General features: G+C 42.2%; 1 protein-coding gene across 6 annotated transcripts in view; it reads left to right on the top strand.

Annotated features, from left to right (window-relative positions):
• Positions 1 to 19,093, top strand: part of RAPGEF2 (Rap guanine nucleotide exchange factor 2) — a 219,735-nt gene that overhangs the window by 20,262 nt on the left and 180,380 nt on the right. Inside the window, exon 1 of one of the 6 annotated variants that reach the window (XM_032465815.1) lies at positions 16,606 to 16,647. The exons of the other annotated variants lie outside the window; for them this stretch is intronic. Within the exon in view, the coding sequence (XP_032321706.1) occupies positions 16,621 to 16,647 (27 nt within the window). The 5' untranslated portion in view covers positions 16,606 to 16,620. Of the gene's footprint in view, positions 1 to 16,605; positions 16,648 to 19,093 lie in introns of those variants that run through there. 6 annotated transcript variants of the gene reach the window in all.

Here is a 19,093-nt window from a genome sequence, read left to right as displayed (position 1 = left end):
GGGGTCTGTAATTCTAATGAGGAAGAGTCACTGGAAGGGCGACACTGCTGCTACACTCCTTACTCTTTGAGCGACCTTGGCAGCTTTCACTGTGCTTCATTTTTCTGGTTTGTGAAACAGAGCACACTGTTGTACCTTTCCTGTTTTCCAGGGTGTTTGTTATGGCTTGAATGAGCATAATATATGAGAAAGTACTTCGCAAATGGGGAAGTCTACGCTAGTGTGACATGACGATCACTGACACAGCAAACGTATTAGTGCCGGTAGGAATTGTGAGTCACGTTTAGAGATGATGGACTAAGATCCTTCTAGTATTTGGCTAATAGCACTTACAGAAATATGCCTGTTTCCAGGTAAGGCAGTAAAACCGTGTTTCCAAATTGCTCCTTTATTGGGTTGTCCAGCTTAATCCTTATCTGGACCATTTGAGAAGCACAGGCTTCACGTTGAGTTTTTAAAGAGCTTTTCCTTGCGAAAGCATTTTCGGACTTCAAAGCACCATCGTGTAAGAACTCATCTGCACTGGTGTTATCTCGAGTAGCTTTGATTATTTTATTTTGAGTAAAAAAGCTGAGCCTCCAATTTTTCACTTTTAAAAGTACTCAAAAGTGGCAAAGTCTTTCCATATGTGTAACATGTATATATATTCTATTCTGAGTGTTCTTCAGAATACATGCTTTTAGAATAAAAGCTTTGTAATTGTGAGCTATGAACGGATATGATTTTCTTTTCCTTTCCGTTTATTGAAATCTGTCATCATTCTGTCTATAAGTTTCGGTGCTCTGTGAACCTTGACATATAGCCAGAGACGTACATAAGAGTATTAATCAATGTAAGAGTGTGGAATAAAAACCTCATGACTGTTTTTGAAGAATTTGAAGAGGAATTTGAATTACTTTTATAATGTAAACGTTCACTATTGAAAGGTGCAACAGTAAATGAACGAATCTTTATGTTACACTTCTGGTTATCCTTAGTAAGAGGTCCATGTTAGTGATTTTAGGAGCTGTCAGTGTAATAATAAATAGTACTTCGCGTTGGGTTGTTTGCTCTTCATTTTACATCTAGGAAGAACGTAACCAAGAAAAAACAACTGAGGGCTGAGGGAAGGTATCAAAAAACAATTGACATTGTTGAAAGGCAACTAGGCTTTCTTCCTCAAAATAGTTTTTGTTTTGGGTATTTTAAGTTTTTTTTTTTTTTTTTTAATGGAAGTACTGGAAATTGAACCCAGGACCTCGTGCATGCTAAACATGTGCTCTACCACTGAGCTCTACGCTCCCTCCCCACCTTTAGTTAGTTTTTACATCAAGCCCATTAAGCAGGAGGCGCTGTCTTCAGTTTACCTGTGAAGAAGGGACTGAGGTATGGAGAGGTTACGTAATTTGCTTAAGGACACAAAGCTGTCTAATTTTAAAGTCCACGTCTTTTCCCTGTATCATACTCCCTCTACAAGAAGATTGGGCGTCAACGTGGGTATTGCTGTCAGTAAGGACTTTTACAAAGTGAAGTTCTGATTTTGTAGGATCTTTTTCTTTATTCAAGATGCTTCACTAGGTTACTTGCACTTTAGAGATGAACTTCAGGTCTAAGATCTAATTTTATTAACATTTTAATTTTTAAAATAATTGGAGTAGAGTGGGGCTGAATGGTCTACTTTTAACTTAGATTCAGGTACTTAGCGAGTAGATAACCCTCAGTAAATGTTAGGTATTGTTATATTAACTCTACCTTTTAAGTAGCTTGTCTTCATCACCGGGTGTATCAGAAATTAATAGAGTTTCACATAATGGTTTTAATAGCATCTAATATTTGTTGATAATTTTGTCACTGGACACTATGTTATGGTGTAGAGATATTATCATTCCCTCCTTCCCAGGACTTTATCCAGTTTATATAATGTGACTAAATAGTGTGATAAATGTATTATCTTGATACCTTCTTCTGTTTAGTTACTGTTGGCTTTTGGTTCTCAGTTTTGTTTTTTTTTTTTTGAATAATCAGCTACATTACTAAAGATTTTTGTCAGTTGAAGAGGAATGTAAAGTGATAGATCCTGTTCGAGTTCTTTGGTCTTTGGAATGGGCGAGCTTGATGCCTCCCAAGTTGTCCTGTACTTGGTGGGGGAAAGGAACCGGTTTTTCTCAGCAGCAGCATGACCAGGCATTGCCGGTCTGTCAGAAACGCCGCCGTGGCATATCTCTTACTCCCGCTGCTTGTGACGTTTCAACCTGGAATGGCTTCGGCACGTGGCCTTTCTGTCTAGGGGCACAGCTGGGAGTTTTCAGGGCTGACATAAACAAGCAGGGCACGGGGCTTGGGAGCTTGGGAGCTTGCTGCCAGGGACCAGATCTGCAGGTTGGCGGGTGAAGCATCCTTGGCACATCTCCTTTTCTCACTGTTGCCATGAGGACGTCCTGGCTTGTAGGTGACCTTTGTCGTCTGGCTGCCCTATCCAGAAAGGGGCTAATCACACTAGAATTGGACCAGAATCGAGAAACGTTCACAGGTTACTCAGATGTGCTAAGAATTAATGCATACGCCTGTGTCTTGGACACAGACACTGTTCAGGTTATCTGCCGTTTTCTAGCGCCGGCACCAGTTTATGGTTGTGCTTCATGGCCTCGATCACAGAATGAAAGTCAGATTCCTAGGCTTTGGGATGCGAGATCTTAAAGAGTCTTAAGTGCTTCTCAGATGACTAAATCCAGATGTCCTGCTTGTGCTGGGAGCGTATCGGGGTTCGAACCATGTCTCTGAGTTGTATGGTTGCAGAAGACATGTGTCACTTTGTGGCAATGAGGCCTGCTTGTTCCCTTTTGTCCTTATGACACATAGAAGATGTCCTTACTTTAGGGCTGGAAGAGACCTCCGTCCAGGACGCAAAGGGAGGATGTTTACAAAGGACACAAGTGCTTGGCTTTTTTTTTTTTTAAACATCTGAATTTTCTCATTTTTAGCTCCTTAAAAAAAATCATTCCTTCCAAAGCATCTTTTGTTTGCTATCTCTTAGCCTCCTCATTGTCTTCTATTTTTGAGGGGTACTGGGCTGGGGAAGGTTGAGGGCACAGTCTCCTAGTGGACTCTCCTTTTCTGCTCCTGATTGAAAGTTAACTTGCATTGTAAGTGCACAGGGTAACGTGCTCTTGCATGTTGTCAGTGTTCCAGAAATAGTCATCATCTGGACCTAAATTAATGCATCTAAAAGTTAGTGTTTTAAATATTCTTTACTTAAGGTTTTCTTTTTTTCCTCATAGTTCACACATCAAAAACTATAGAAAGGAATACAGTGGAGGATCTTCTTCCTCTGTTCCACAGCTGCCTAATTCTCAGTTCCTAGTGATGGTGAGGGGTTTTAGTTGCTTATTTATTCTTCCAAAGATTTTTGTTTGTTTGTTTGTTTGTTTTTGTCTTTTTAAGATCCATATACAGACTTTGTGGCCTAAACAACAGGAATTTATTTTCTCATAGTTCTAGAGGCTAAATGTCTGAGATCAAGGCTCTGGCTGATTTGGTGTCTGGTGAGGACTCTCTTCCGGGCTTGCTGTGTCCTCACGTGGACTTTGTGTCATGCAGGAGAGGGAAGGGGGGTGAGGAGAGAAGGAGAGAAGGAGAGAGAGAGAGAGAGAGAGAGAGAGAGAGAGAGAGAGAGAGAAAATGAAAAAACAAAGAACAGAAGCTCTGCTGCCTCTCCCTCATTGATAAGGACACCTGCCCTGCTGGACCATGGCTGCACCCTCGTCCCCTCACCTAACCCTAATTACCTCCTGAAGACCCCATCTTCTGATACCACCACAGTCGGGGTTAGAGCTTCATTATTCATTATGGGGCAAGTTTTGGGGGAGCACAGTTCACTTCATAACACTTATCATGGTTCCATCCTTGAATACTGGGGTTACTTCACATTTCCCTTTTGAGTGGAGGTAAAAACAACAACAACAAAAAAAACCCCACTCCTTTTTAAGGTATTTATACCTGAGGCATCATTCTAGGAAATGAGAATGAGTTTATAAAAAACAAATGCAAAAATAATGCAAGATCTAAGTTTACTGGAAAGGGTAAATTTCTGAGATGCTTAAAAAACAAATGCAAAAATAATGCAAGATCTAAGTTTACTGGAAAGGGTAAATTTCTGAGATGCTTACCTTCCAGAATATTTAAATACATGCAGCTCATTACCTGTGAGCACAAAGAGTAACAGTAATACTGTAAAAATGCTTTTTTTCCCCTGATGGAACTGATTTGGTGAATTAAGAATTTGTTCATCTGTAATTTGCATTCAGCTAATGTGCTAGGGTTCTTAAATTCTTTTCTTAAGTAGGGTAAATGTGCCCACATACAGATTTAATTGCATTATTAATTTGCTTAGCATTTTCATGGTATAATCAACTTTAGCACAGACTGAATTACTAATTAGCAGAACCTTAATGAATATGGTCTAATCTTGCCACATAATGTGGCCGGATACATCGGGCACAAGCTTTGTCTAGGGAGGTGCTGAAATGAGGTGTCTCCATGGGCATTTTACCCTGGTACCTGTTTCATCCCACCCTGGCACTGCTGTAAGGACCTGTGTCCTGGGGCAGATGGAGATTTACACACACGCACAAAATGGGTCTGTACACACAAAACACCTAAAAGCACTGAAATGGAGTAGTCCCTACTTTCTGATAAAAAGCAGGGGGGCGTGAAGTTTGTATTTTCATGTCTCCACGTTATTAGGCTGTGATACAGATGGCTTGGATATGGTTTTTACTGCTATGTTGAGTAAAATTTCATCTTTTCCACTTTAGAACTACAGGCAAGTTTAGGGAAGAGGTAAGAGTGAGTCCATATTTTTGGATGTAGGCCAGACTCTGTTGCCCCAGTTCCACTCTGCTCACATCTCGTTGAGTTGAGTACAGACTCTAGCAGGCCAGTAGAGTGATGTGACTCACTCCCCTTGTGGTGAGTTGGTTAACGTAGCATTTGGGAAGTAGAAACATTCACATGAAGAAATAGAGTTTCTGTTTTGGGGAAAAATTTTCCTCCCAATTTAATTTCTTTGGATGATGAAGAGAATTTGTAATTTATATTTCGAGTTTGGTTGATTGAAAGGATTAGCCATATCTTCTTGTATTTGTTACTGTTTTCTGAGACCGTGTGAACCAAAAACAGCGGGACCGGTCATCTTGTCCTAGGTGAGTTGGTCCATCGACACTGAAAGGGTACCCAACACAACCCCCACCTGCAGGGCATTTCCAGACTGTGATGCACTGAGTTAGGTGCGGCGGAAGAGGGGCGTCAGTTTCCATGGGGCAGGGTCTCGAGCAATTTGGTGCATCTGGCTAAGTGACATTTTCAGTAAGTGGGTGACTGTGTCATAAGTCACAACTGTAGAGTTACAGGAGGCTCACACTTGCACAGTCGAGCCTCCATCACATGCCATACACTTCTGAGCACACCCGTGTGGATGGCACCGTGTTGCCTGGGGCACTGGGAGCGCAGATGCGTGTGACACAGTGCAGGGGGCCCACGGTCCGGCGAGGGCAGTGCCCAGAGGAGGGAGTTCACACGACAGTGCGGATGTGCAGGGACAGGGTGGCGTGGACAGGAGAGGAAGGGACTTGAATGTGCAGGTGTCACAGGACAGGCTCTAGAGTTGTTTCTCTTGAAAGGATTCCATTGAAAGTGGCCTCTTCTGTATACCTTCTTCAGTCTCATTTCAGTTAAAATTCTGTAATACTTAGGGCTTTGAGAAGAGCATCCTACCTGGTGCAAAGCAACATTAGAGAGAATGACAAAAGACCCCAAATACACAGAGCACGTGCAGCTTTTTCCTTGCAGGCTATTTAGGTAACTTAAAGTCCTGAATTAGAATTATGGGAGGGATATTAAACTCAAAATTATTCTCGTTGTCTTTTGTTAAGTGCGGTTTGTTCAAAGACTTCTTTCTCTTCTCAGTGTTAGCAAGTGGACAGCGGACAAGGCAGGCAGAGCTTGTCAGGCATCGACAGCTTGGCATCCTGTTGATCACACAGAAAATGCCTAAGTGACTGTCGCTCTAAAAATAGCTTCCTTCAGGTTTTGGGTTTTGTCGCCCCAGGGGTGGAGGAGTCCTTAAACAGGAAGAATCAAGTCCAGTAAACAGGAATTGCGTGCTGAGAGGCAGATTTTTGTAAGGGAAATGGAGAGCCAGGCTCAGAATATCCGTGGGATATTCCACCTTCATGGGAGGACCTTTCTGAGGAAGCTGGGTTTGATGGCACATCAGGCGGCCTCTGCTTTCCTCACTCCTACGGATGCTAAACAAGCTTTCCTAGAACCGTGTGGGGCAGGGTGAAGGTTTGAGAGTTAATGAGGTTGTATTTTCACAGGTGAATCCACTGTGGTGTTTGCCTCAGTGTTGTCAACACTTCACACTGCAAGGAGAGATTTTTTTTTCCATTTTAGGTGGAGATGGTTTTAGCGTCATTCAGAATGGTTAGTGTACTGTCAGACAGTTAGAGCCACGTGTTTCTACCTTTACAGATATGTGCATTCAAGAAAGTTGGGGAAATGCAGCTATAATATTAAAAAAGCACTTTCCCCTTTCCTGGAAGTCCCGCAGGTAAACAGCAAGCAAACCTGAATTTGCCTTTCCCTTTTAAAACACTTGTTTTTGAAAGCTATATATTGATTCCAGTGGTATTACTAATTCTTAAAGTATTTTGGGGATGTTTCTTTTGTCATCGCCAGATGTTTCATTGTGTGGTGACAGCTTTAAGTGTTGACAGTATCAGAGAATTCAGGATTTGCTGTGGGCAGGTCATGAGGAGGCTTCTGATTTCGGGGGTTGATGGGAGGGAAGTCTCAGTGCAGATAAGGAGAAAACGAAATCAAGACCAGCAGGTGAAGACCAGCTTGTTATTTAGCGGCTGGGGGCTGGGAGGAGAAAAGTTAACATCAGTGAAGCCAATATAATGTCTGATGGAAGAGCTTATTCAGTGATGCTGAATCTGTTTTGCACCCCAGGCTTTTTTTTCCCTAGAAGCATGTATTTTTTTAATCAAAAACTATGAACACTCTATAATCTAATCTAAAACAAAATAAGAAAAATTGTCTCCCTCCTACATACCACTGTCCCAAAGTCTCTAAAAAGAGTTTATGTACTTGGGAGAAAAGTTGTGTAATCCCACGGCATACTTTGATTTTTTTTTTTTTAAATTAATTTAAGCAAATGGAGTCATTCTGTACTCACAGTTCTTGCCTTTCCTTGTAAATAATACTTCTGTGAGGTGGTCCCGAGTTCAGCCTCTTTCTTCTCCGCGCATCATCAGCTATGTTGGTGGTCCTCCCAGGGGTGGACCTTTGGGGAGTTTGCAGCGTCCTCGTCCCCTTACAAGTAGTGCTGTGGTCAGCATCATTATGCACGTGAGTATGTGTTTGTGCGTGCTGTTTGTGAACAGACAGATACGATTCCTGGTAGTGGTTTACCAAACCTAGGGATATGTCGGTTAACAATTTGATAGGTAGTGCCAAGTGGCTCACTGAAAAAGCTGCTCCAGTTGTATTTCCATGAGCGGTGTGTGTAGAAATCCATGCCGCTGATGGCTTTTTATTAAACTTTCCCGATGTTGCCAATCTAAGAAGTGAAAAATTGTATCGCAGTGTTACTAGATCACGTTTCTTTAATTCTGTGAAGTTGAGCTTTTTTCCCGTATGTTTGCTGGCTGGCATTGAAGGTGATTTTCACCCGTTTTACCTGTCAGTAAGAAATGATACCAAGTGGAGACAGGCTTCACGTGGTTCCTAGCACCTCAAAGGAGAAGTGCTAACATAGCGTCATGCAGTGTAACATCACAAAACAGTCTAACCCAAGAGAAGTGCTTGTCTCAGTGCTGACTGGGGCGTCCGTGCAGAATGGAAGACAAAGAATTCCCTGTAAACTCCTGGATATGTGTGACCAAACATTTTTTCCACGTTGTGTCCATCTAAGATTATAGGAATAGTAATTCTTACTTTGTAGCAAAGAATGTTTTCTACAGCAGCTGAAATGTGTGACTTAACTTGGACATTTATTTTTCTTTCGTAACTTTAAAAACAAAAAGAGATACCTTCATGCCATTCAGAACATGAAAAATCATGGTAATATCCTGTATTCTTTCTGTTTTGTTATGATCAGAAGTTACTGGATTTACAGCTTTTACAAAAATGAGGAACATTTTTCTTATATGTAACGAATCCAGGTTGATTTCTGACAAAACTGATAAGCAATTCATTTGCAGTATCTGAAAATAAATTATAGCATGGAAAAATCCGACTGGTACATTGGCAAGTGGAAGAACCAGATGATCAAATATTTCATTTCTGTGTCTACATTTCATGAGTCAGTTTCACACAACAGCTGTTGTGGAGGCAGGATTGATCTACCAGAATACTTCATGGTTTATACAAAAAAAAAGAAAAGAAAAGAAAAATAATATGGAATTTACTTGGCCATCAGAAGGTAAACTGAGCAAGTTTATCGCTAATAAATGAAAAAGATCGCTTAAAACATACAGTAGTTAAAAAGAGCCCGCCTTTTTTGGTTTCCACTGTCTGAGAGTTTTAACTGACAGAAAATGATGGCTAATTTTAAAAAGTTTCCTAGCTTATGAGTAGTGGCATTTATTGAACCCTTGCTGTGTAAAACCGCTCCCCTGCATCGTGCAAAGCGGCTTGTCGGGGCTGGTGTGGGCTAAGGGCAGAGCTGGGTGTTTGAGTCCAGGGCCTCTGGTTCTGCAATGTACGTTCTCAAGCACTGAGTTCGACTGGACCCCAGTTGTCTGGAGGAATACATGTGGCTTGTGCCTTGGGCTTATACTGTTAAATAAGTACCTGTTTATTTTAAAACATTAAAAAATTGTTCCCTGAGTACTTGTCAAGGATTAAGAAGAAATTGGTTCTGTCTGCAGTAAATACACATTTCTCCTCATTTTGTTGATGAAAAATGTTGGTGTTGGTGCTGCTGTTGGTTCAGATCTTTATTTTCCCTTGTTCGGGTCCCAGAGAGGACGTGAGAACTCCTGCACCGCATGGGCGCCCACAGAAGTGCGAGGGACATAGAGGTGCGTGTTGGCGATGTCTGTTTTTGCCATCTTATGGTATGCTCATGGAGAGTACATTTTCTGGCACAAAATATTCCGCTGGGCCTATACCTAGTTGATTAATAAAAGGAGAATTTGTGACAACCATGAGATATAATAGTTTGTCTTGACTGAGGGCTTGGATCAGATTGTATACATTTTTTTTTTTTTACAGCAGAGGGACGTATATATGATGCAGAATTGCTCAGATTTTACATGGCTGCTTTAGAGCTGGCATTTGATGGGGAGTGAGTGACATGGAGTGGGTGTTTCTGGCTTTTTTTTTTTTTTTTTTTTTTTTTTGATGGGCAGGGGCTTGTGGAGGAAGTATTTCTCTGATTCTGAATAGGTGGCTCCCCTCTGGACAGACCACGCTGTCACAGACACGTGGGGACCTTCAGCCACTCTAAGTGCAGACTCTGGGACCAGACAGGAGCATGGCACCAGGCCGCGTGGGTGGCGAGAGCAGAGCGCAGGCCGCACCGTCTGGTCCATTTGTTCAGGAAGTGATTTCACTGTGGCCACAGCCTGTCGGTCTTTTTTACAGTCTCCTTCCCCTGTAATTCTTTTCTCCTCTGTGCGTGTGTGTGTGTGTGTGTGTGCGCGCGTGCATGTGTGTATGACATGGAAACAGTGGAACAGTGTGGGAAATGACCTTTAGTTTCCTTCTCTGGTCCCCTACTCCTCCTCTTGGAAGAGGACCCAGCACTGTTGAGAACTGGGTGGGTGTCCCTGAGTCCACGTTCTTCTTCGTTTACTCTGTATCTCCGGAAGCCATAGTTTGGTGGGTTTTCCCCCATGTATCATTCTGCAACTTGCCTTTTTCTCAGCCATGCTTCTTGCAGTCTCTTCATGTTGGTAGCTATCTGGTTGGTGTGTAGAATTTCACAGTAGCACAGTTAATCTGGTTCCTTAGAAATGCATGTTTAGCGTGGTCTCCTGCTGTGTTTCTGTGTAACTCTTCCCATGTTGTTGAGCAGAGAAACTTAAATACTTGCTTGATTTAGTTTTGATTTGGCTGAAGCTGGGTCCTATGCTCTCATTAATCTGTTTTCTCATTCTCTCCGTTAGTCTCAGTTCATTTTATTATTTAAAAAAATCGTTTCAGTTATCCTCCAGCCATTCCTTTTTCTCACATAGGTGACCCAGTAGAACTGACCTGTGACCCGTATTGCACAGGCACCTGTAGCCTGGCCAGAGTCCGGGATGTTCTGGATGACCTTCGCAGAAGATTGTCAGTAACAAGCATTGCAATTGCAAGAAACCACTTGTCACGTCATAGTGGGTCTCGGATTTGCAGAGAGAGCCAAACTACACCCTTTTAAATACTTCTGATCAAGTTCCACTGATGACATCACTTGTTTCCTTATTTTCTCTTTTCTGATGATCACAGTACCGTTCAGAAAGTCCTGCTCAGGACTCAGTGTTCGCCTAATGCAATTATCAAAATACAGGCTCTGTGTAGATCAGTGCTGTCTGAGAGACGAGCCGCACGTGTGGTTTTAAATTTTCTAGTAGCCACATTAAAAAATGTAAAACAAAATAGATGCCACGAATTTTATTTAACCCGTATATCCAAGGATATGTCATTTCAACATGAAAGCAGTGTAACTTACTGAGATATTTTACTTCTTTTCATAGCAAGTCTCCAAAATGCAGTGTGCGTTTTACACTTTACAGCACATCTCCACAAGGACGCACCACGTTTCATGGATTCCACAGCCACCTGCGGTGAGTGGCTACCATATTGCATAGCACATGTATAGAAAATACAGTTTAAGAAGTATTAGTTGGCCAGCAAGATACCCAGATGGCAAGTAAACACATGAAAAGATGCTCCACAGCAAAGCTCCTCGGGGGATGTGAATTAAAACACCCGTGGGATTCCACTGCACACTTACTAGCACGGCCAAAATCCGGAACACTGACAACACCAAGTGCTGACCAGGATGTGGAGCAACAGGAACTTTCCTTCACTGCTGGTAGGAATGCAAATGGGGCAGCCACTTCGGAAGTCAGTGTGGTGCTTTCTCACAAAATTAATACGCTCTTACTCACAAAGCGAATATACCCCAGCCACGGGATTCAGCAACTGTAGTCCTCGGTATGTGCCTAAAGGAGTTGAAAACGTAATTTCCCCACAAAACCCTGCACATGGATGTTTATAGCAGCTTGTCCTAAAGCTGCAAAAACTATCCAAAAAAACTATTTCTTTTTAAGACACATTAATTACAACATTGATCTAATTTTTTTTTTCTTTTCTACATTACTGGTCTATTAACCGGTCTCTTTTTATTTGAAATGAAACATTAATGACTAATCATCATTGGGGGAAATTATTTGCAACATTAAGGATACTATCTTTAAAGAACTCAGTAAGAAAGGCAAATGTATTAATAGTGAACGAAAGAAAAGGAAAAGTACAAAAACCCTTGGATTAAACAAATTTATTTCCTGCAGCATTTTTGGAGCCCTGGATTTTCAAGTCTGCATTCCTGACTCTGCTGTGGGATGGAGTGGAGTATGTGTTCCCTAAACTGATGTGACTAGGCACCCCCTTTGCAAAAGCATCCTGGAGTGCACTCTGGGAAATACTGTTTTCAAGACAAATATAGAGCGCAGCAGAAGGAAAAAGGAGCTGGAATACCTACCCGTTGATTAAGAAGTAAAGTTGGCTCTTAAAATTATAATGTGGACATTTACAAAAATGCAAATTTAGTTGAAATTTCAGCTTTAGTTTTTCTTCTTCCTCCCCCATTCATCCCTTCTCTCTCTTGTTTTTTTTTTTTCTTCCAACAAAATACTTTTATATAAATGATGAAAAACAACTAGGGAATTATTCTGAATATTTTCCCCCTAAACAGATCATTTCTATGTGTATTGGTGATGTGAGTGCTCAAAAATTATGTTAAGTTTTAACGTGTTAGACTGTCCAATTTTGTAGAAACACTTACTAGAACAGAATTATTTAGGGTTGGGTAGGTTTGTCTCTTGTTTGTTTTAGAGCAGTCATCATCATAAGTTCATGGAAAAGTGGTTATCACAGAGAGATGTGACCTAGGACATAATTTTAAAACTTTATAAAATGTTGTAGCGTGAACATTGTTCTAAAAGCAGTCGGTACAGGTGTCAGGTGTTGGATCTAGAAAATTCCCCTGTAATCTTAGTTCCTTCACTTAGAATATTTTGTTTTTTTGCCCCAGATTTTGCCAATCCTAAAAGATTCGAGTAGTACTAATTTTTTATGATCATTTATTTTTGTTTTTATTGTTATACTGTTACTGTTATTAGTAGTATCAGTGTATCTTATATTCAGGTAGTTATAGTCTGTAGAGATGTAAAGAACACTGAATTAGCAAATTCTGAACTATTGCTCCCAGGGGAGGTACACGGTTAGGGTCTTGCAAGCTTCTGGTCACATTTTCATCAACTGGTATAACCTTGTTTTACGTGTGTTTCTGTTTAAAGACACTTACTCAGTATAGATTTTGCTACTGCACTAACACTGAACTCAGGGACAGCAGCGGAACAGAACACACCTGACTCAGGTGCATTCTCCCTGAGGCACCTCCCAGCCTTCCTGCCCTTAGGATCACTAGACAAAACTGCAGCATCTTTGGGGCTGTGAACAATGCGATCACTAACGGGAAGCACAAACACGTGGAAACCAGGACACAGGATATTGCTCGTGAAGGATGCTGGTTTCCAGCGCAGGAACTGAAACAGGAGGGCATTGCCTCCTTCACCTCACACACCTTCTGGGACTGTGCACCAAGATGACTCAGGTGTTCACCGCCCTGCACATGTCCCTGCACGACTGGGAAAGGGCGTCAAGTGTCGGATTTGGGGCTGCACGTACATGTTCGTAAGTAGGCGAATTTACAAATGGGGACTCCCCAGTAACGATGACCATGTGCGTGTGGAGCGTTTAGGATGTGGCTCTGACCCGGAGGGTGTCAGGCTGCTGTCCAGCGCGCCGCCCATCCCTTCCGTCCCTTGCTCTTCTCCGTCGGGCCTCAGTTGGGGGGTGTGGTTGCTGCTGCTCTAGTCGGTGAGAAAAGCGGGATGTGATCAGGTCGCAAAGTCTGAGTGGTGAGCAGAACCAGGGCTTGGCTTCCTCCTGATTTTTTCGAGGGTTGGTGGCTGAATCCGAGTTCTGTACTGTGCTTTGGGAGTTACTGTCCTTTATGGTGGAAGCTGTACATACTGCTTCCAAAGGTCGACCGCGCCGTAGCAGCTTTAAAGCACTTTTGGTTGTGCTGTGTGGTTGTGGTGGTTTGACTTCTTTCCCCCGTGATCTTACAGTTACTCACAGCTGCAGCCACAGATAGCAGCTTATCTACAGCGTCTAGTCTGGGTTGGTGCTGGTCATCTGATGTGGTAGGACACTGAACAGATGATTTGAATTGCAGTCAGATGACTAGTTTTCAACAGAGCACGTTTAACTGATTATTGAGAAGTATTTTGTTGTTGTTGTTGAGATTTTGAAATGGATTTAAAGGGGAGACTGAGTTTTTGAGGAAATCAAAGGACGTTTTAGGCACCTATTACAGATAATAGTTCAGTGCTGGGCTGGGGAGAAGGAATCTGAATGAGTAAGACCTGCTATTTCCTGGTTTTTAGGCGCTCACAGGATGAAAACTATTGAGAAAAAGCAAAGAAATTAAGCCCCAAAGTGTTGTGGGCTTTTGGGGACGAGTTATTTTGGCTAGAGAGTCAGGTGCTTGGGGCAAGTGCGGTGAGAGGTAGGCTAAGGCAGGATCAGTTACTACTTTGTGCCACTACTTTTGGTAATTGTGTGTGTGTGTGTGTTTAACGTAGGCTGTCATCAAAGGTTCTCAAGTTCTGTGTTTCTGAAACATGACGATTGTGTGAAATTGATAGGCGGGGAAGACTGATGCCGTGGTGACGCCTTGGAAGAGGGGCAGGTCACGAGGTCTCGGCCGCAGGATGTCATTAAGGTGGGAGGAGAGCAAGTGGCTTTAAGCCCTCAGGTCTTTGCAGTGATGAATGTTTCTTCTCTCCTGGTCTGTAAGTCGTTCCCAAACTGGAACCCAGAACCCGGGATCCGGGGGCACCGTGTCCCTGGCCTGAACCTCTGATGTTCTTTTGCGATATTTTGTTCATTTATTTTTTTCACCTGTGACAGTGTAAGTTTTGGATTGATCTGTCCATGTGGATATGGTTCTTTCAAAAATAAATTTTTTTATTCTTGAATAACTTTTTTTTTTATTTAAAATACTCTATTTACTTATTGTTGTATACCCGTATTTTTTGTTCTGGGGGTTCTAGGTTTATTTCTTTTTAGAGGGGATGCTGGGGACTGAACCCAGGGCCTCGGGCATGCTGAGCACGCGCTCTACCACTGAGCCCTACCCTCCCCGCTCTGGAATAACTTCAGATGAGAGGAGTTGGAAAGCTCCTGGTGTCGAGTCCTGGTGTCCGCCCCTCTGCGTCCCTTCTGTCCTTACATCTTACGTTGCTGAGATTCACTTGTGAAACCGAGGAGCAACACTGTGCGTTACTGTGATAAACTGTCCACTTTCTTCCGGTTCCACTAGTTTCCCATGAATGCGCCCTCCTGTCCCCGGGCCCCGCCAGGACACCAGACCACGTCGGTCCTCACGTCTCCTCAGCCCCTTCTCACCTGTGTCCCTCACACTCCCCTTGTTCCTTGGGACTTTGCAAGTTTTGGGGACTCAGGGTTATTTGGCAGAATGTCCCTCAGTGGGATTTGTCTGATGTTCTTGTGGCTGTACTGCAGGCGTGAGGTTCTGGGAGGGGGACCACGGAGGCAGAGTGCTGTTCATCACGCGGTACCAAGCCCCCATCCTAGGCGCCTGACTTGTCACAGGTGAGGCCGACCTTGTCCCCTGGCTGGTGTGGTGCTTCTCAGGTTCCTCTGCTATAGAGTTACGCCGGGCAGCTCTCCCCCCGTCTGTCCACACTCTGGTCTTTGGAAGCAAGTCATTCAATCCAGCCCATGCTCAGGGGGTGCGATAGGGGTGGGGACCTGAGCCCCATGCCCCGGAACCACCTGTGTAAATAGTTTGGGATTCTCCTCTAAGGAAGATCACCTCTTCTTTCTCATTTATAATTCAATTATTTATGTCAGTGTGGGCTCAGATAAATGTTTTTTATTTTATTTTGTACTTTGGGGTATAATTTAAGAGGACATTATTTTATTGCTCTGAGTTTTCCGCCTTTTGGCATAGAAGCTCTTGTGGTTTTTTTTCCCTTGATCAATGGCTCTCTTTCCGGTACTCCTAAGTCTTGTGTTTTCTCACCTGTCTTAGAACCAGCCGTTTCTTTAAGGACCCCGGTTCCTTTTATTGGAGAAACTACGATCTGGGTGCTGGATGGGCTCCTTGCCCCTGGACTGTTTGCCCTTCTAGACCGTCTCCCCGGACAGAGCCGGTGTATAAATACATTTATACAGACACACACACAGGTGTAGTTCTTTGTATCAAGGGATTTGAATGTTCTCATGTGTGAAGCACATTTTGAAGTTGAAGTTATACTCCTCAGGCAAACTGCCGTCTCTCTAGGCCCAGGGTTGAGTGTCTATAAATCCTAGAAGTAGATTAGACAGTGCTGTGAGGCACATATTTCCCCCAAAGTCTTCTCTTTCTCTTTCTTCTCTAAAGCTATTATATATTGATTACTGTTAACTCTTTGGGGATGAAAATCTAACCCATCTTTTTTGCTCTCTTCAAGAATAGTTTTTTTTTCCCCCATAAGTGAAACATGTTTGAACACCTGTCATTCTGGGGTTTAGGAAGCTATAAGCTATAGGGTAGTTTCTTCTGCTGTTCAGTTTATTATGCAGAGGAAGTTCACATGCATGGATGGATTTCCACATTGGCCTGTGCACCCACTGTATTAGTATTTTTTCAGAAGAAGAGATATTTAAGCTGAGCAGTTAATCATCATTTCTGAACTGTAAGAGCCTGTTAATGTTTTTCTAAATAAAAATAGAGAACTTTAATTTCTGGAGGAAGGCAGTTTCCCAACAATGTAATAGCATTTGACTTAACACTTTCAGAAAACTAGTTTTGGAAGTTATTTGCTGTGTTACTAGAATGACTTTGATCATCTTGTGACAGATGAGGGGGAGCCACAGACAAGCTCAGTGTGAACTGCTGTAAACACCTTGCAGGTGTTTTTCCTTTAAATAAATTTACCATTAGTGTAAGCATCACTATTTATATGATTTTTTATAATAAAAACAGGGAAATAATCCCAATATTATTGCCATCTTTCTGCTTCTTATCTTAATTACCAATTGGTCATAAATCGAAGCATCTCTGGTATTTGTGGGTTTAGCAAGTATTTTCAGAGCTGTGATAAGAAGCAGCATGGGCGGAACGCAGCAGAGGGGTTACAGCATTTCAGGTGCAGATTTATCTCATGTTGACCGCTTTTACCCTCTCTTCCTCAGGGTGACCGTTTATTAAAGTAAACTTGCCCAGACTTTCTGACATACTTTATACATCGCTTAAGTTTTATGTGTTAAAAAGAACTAAGAAGTTGTATGATTCCATCTCCTTCCATTTTTCAGGTAAGAAGATTCCGCTCGGTGTAAGTGTGGTGTCTGTATCCCCCCGAATAGTCCACAGTAGGATCAGGAACAGGCTGTCCAGATACCCTGGCGTTTCCTCCAGTCCTTTCCCCCATACTGTTACAGTGCAGTCTGATTTATTTTACATTTCATTGACCCTGTAACCCCCTTCTCATGTATTGTTGAATAAAAATTTGACCTTTTTTTATTGAGCGAATTTTTGGGGCTGTTTGGCACGAGCCAGGCACTGCGCTTCGCAGTCTGACGTAGACTCTGTCCCTGAAGATTCATCAGAACGTTGTGCAGAGGCAGGTTAGGAAGCAGCGATTCAAAGCGTTTCATTTTTGTTGTGATTCATAACATGATATGATTCATATCAGACTGTCAGACTTCAGGTATCTGTGGAATGGGGTGGACTGATGTTCCCAGATAATCTCAAAATGAGTTAATCTATTTCATTTGTGTTTACTAAGTGATCTAGGGTTTACAAAGCGCTGTGCAAAATGCGTATTTGCTGTAATGTGCATAAACACACTGTCCATGTATGGACATATATACACATACGTATACATTTTGCAGTATGTTTATCTTAACTAACTTTGTAAGAATTGCTTAATATTAAAAATACATTTGTATTTTCTAAGACTCACTAGTTGGGAAGAAATTGGCTTTTAGTTGCCTAATGGCAGAAAGTTTATGTGCACTGTCATTTAAAAATAATTCGCTTACTGAATGTAACGTGTCTCATTTTGCAAAGACAGGTATTAAGGCTAATGATTAGTAAGCATTATGACAGAAGACATTTTATATTTTTTTTCTGGCCTTGCCTAAGAAAAGATCAATCAGAATAAATACATCACGGTTTCAATTTTTTTGTTGCTGTTTTTATTATTTTGGCGGGGTGGGTCATGGTGGACAAATTACAGAGTAACATGAATTAACAGGGAAATCTTGTAAAGAAGAGAAAAGTTAGATCCAACTCTAGGGTGCTTTCATGTTTGTAAAAAGGTACAGAATCTCATCTTTAAGACTTTTATTTTCACCATCAATCATGGTAGGAGATTATCGAGAGGAAGTTTCTTTGGTTTGTCATTGTGAGGTCTCGTGAGAATTTTTGTTGATAAGAGAAAGTTTGGGAAATTAAGAAATTACCACTGGACTCATGTGTTTCTGGCCAATCTTTAGAGGAGTGTTGTATGTCGAAAGTGTGTTCTCGGCTCAGCCTGTCTTCTGTGTTCGCTGTCTGATTTCGGATTGTTGGCTCTCAGGTTGGCAGTGAGTGAATGCTTGTTATATGCCAGTTTATTCTCACTTTTACATGAGTGAATCACTATAGCTTTTCAGTAAATTACAATCACTAGCCCTTATGAGCATTAAAATTACCTGGTTCAGTGGACACGAGTTGACTTAGATATAGAATTTGGGAAGTAGCTTGACCCTAGTGATCATCTGCTTCTTTTGTATATTGGAAACATCTGGGGACTTTTAAAAACGACTTGAAGTCCCACACCAGAGATTCCGATTTAATTGGTTTGGAGTGTGGCCTTGGCGCCTGACTGCTGAAAAGTTCTCCCAGGTGATTCTGACATGCAGTCAAGTTTGAGAGCGCTGCGACAGTTCCTCATTCTTACTGAACAAGATACAAGACCCAGACTTACTAAGTGATTTCTACTTTGAGGATCCAGAATCATGAATAAAGTTGGTGCATTTAGCACGACTCTTACAGGAGATGTCCATACTGGTGGCTTTAATAATTCAGAAGTGTAACCAAAGATCGGGAGTCTCGTTGCCTCTTTAGCTGAGCTCTTGATGGCTTTCTAAGGTGAGGACTTTGAATATCAGCACAGGAGTGGCTAGATTTTCTCTGGCCTGCATAGCATTTCCTTCTCTGCCCTTGCATTTTTTTTTTTTTTAACTTACTGAAATCAGGTCTTCACTTTTTTTTTTTTTTTTTGGGAAAATGTCCATTCCTTGTAAATTATTTATATAATTCTTGTAGGCTGTTCAAGAAAGGGTACTGGGAAAATTTGTGGTTGTGTTGTTTTACATGAACCCGCGAATCAGCTAACCTTACGTTGGGAAGCACACGTCTCGGCGCTTGACGTGATGGGAGCTCAGTTTGCATGTGAGTGAGCAGGTGGAAGACTGGGTCTAATGTTTAAATGTGTTTCTGCCTCTAAGTCCATAAATGCTGTAGCTTGTAAGGACCTTTGCGTGACTGACCGACTAGATAAGGAATCTGATGTTCAGTAAGTTGATTAAGTTCTTTAGGCTTCATTTTCCTTCTAAAGTGAGGGGTTGGTTAGATCCTGGCATTTTATGGTTCTGTGACCATAAACACAGGGCAGCCTAACTGTAAGTGCACGGTGGTCTGGCCTGTCTCCCGGAAGTGCCGTGGAGAGCTTGTCTTAGCCGGGTGATGCGGGTGGTCCTTCAGAGCCAGTGG

Source organism: Camelus ferus, chromosome 2 (genome assembly GCF_009834535.1).
Source record: "Camelus ferus isolate YT-003-E chromosome 2, BCGSAC_Cfer_1.0, whole genome shotgun sequence".
Classification (NCBI taxonomy): Eukaryota; Metazoa; Chordata; class Mammalia; order Artiodactyla; family Camelidae; genus Camelus; species Camelus ferus.
Note: the sequence above shows the minus strand (reverse complement) of the source record. Positions and strands in the feature narration are given on the sequence as shown.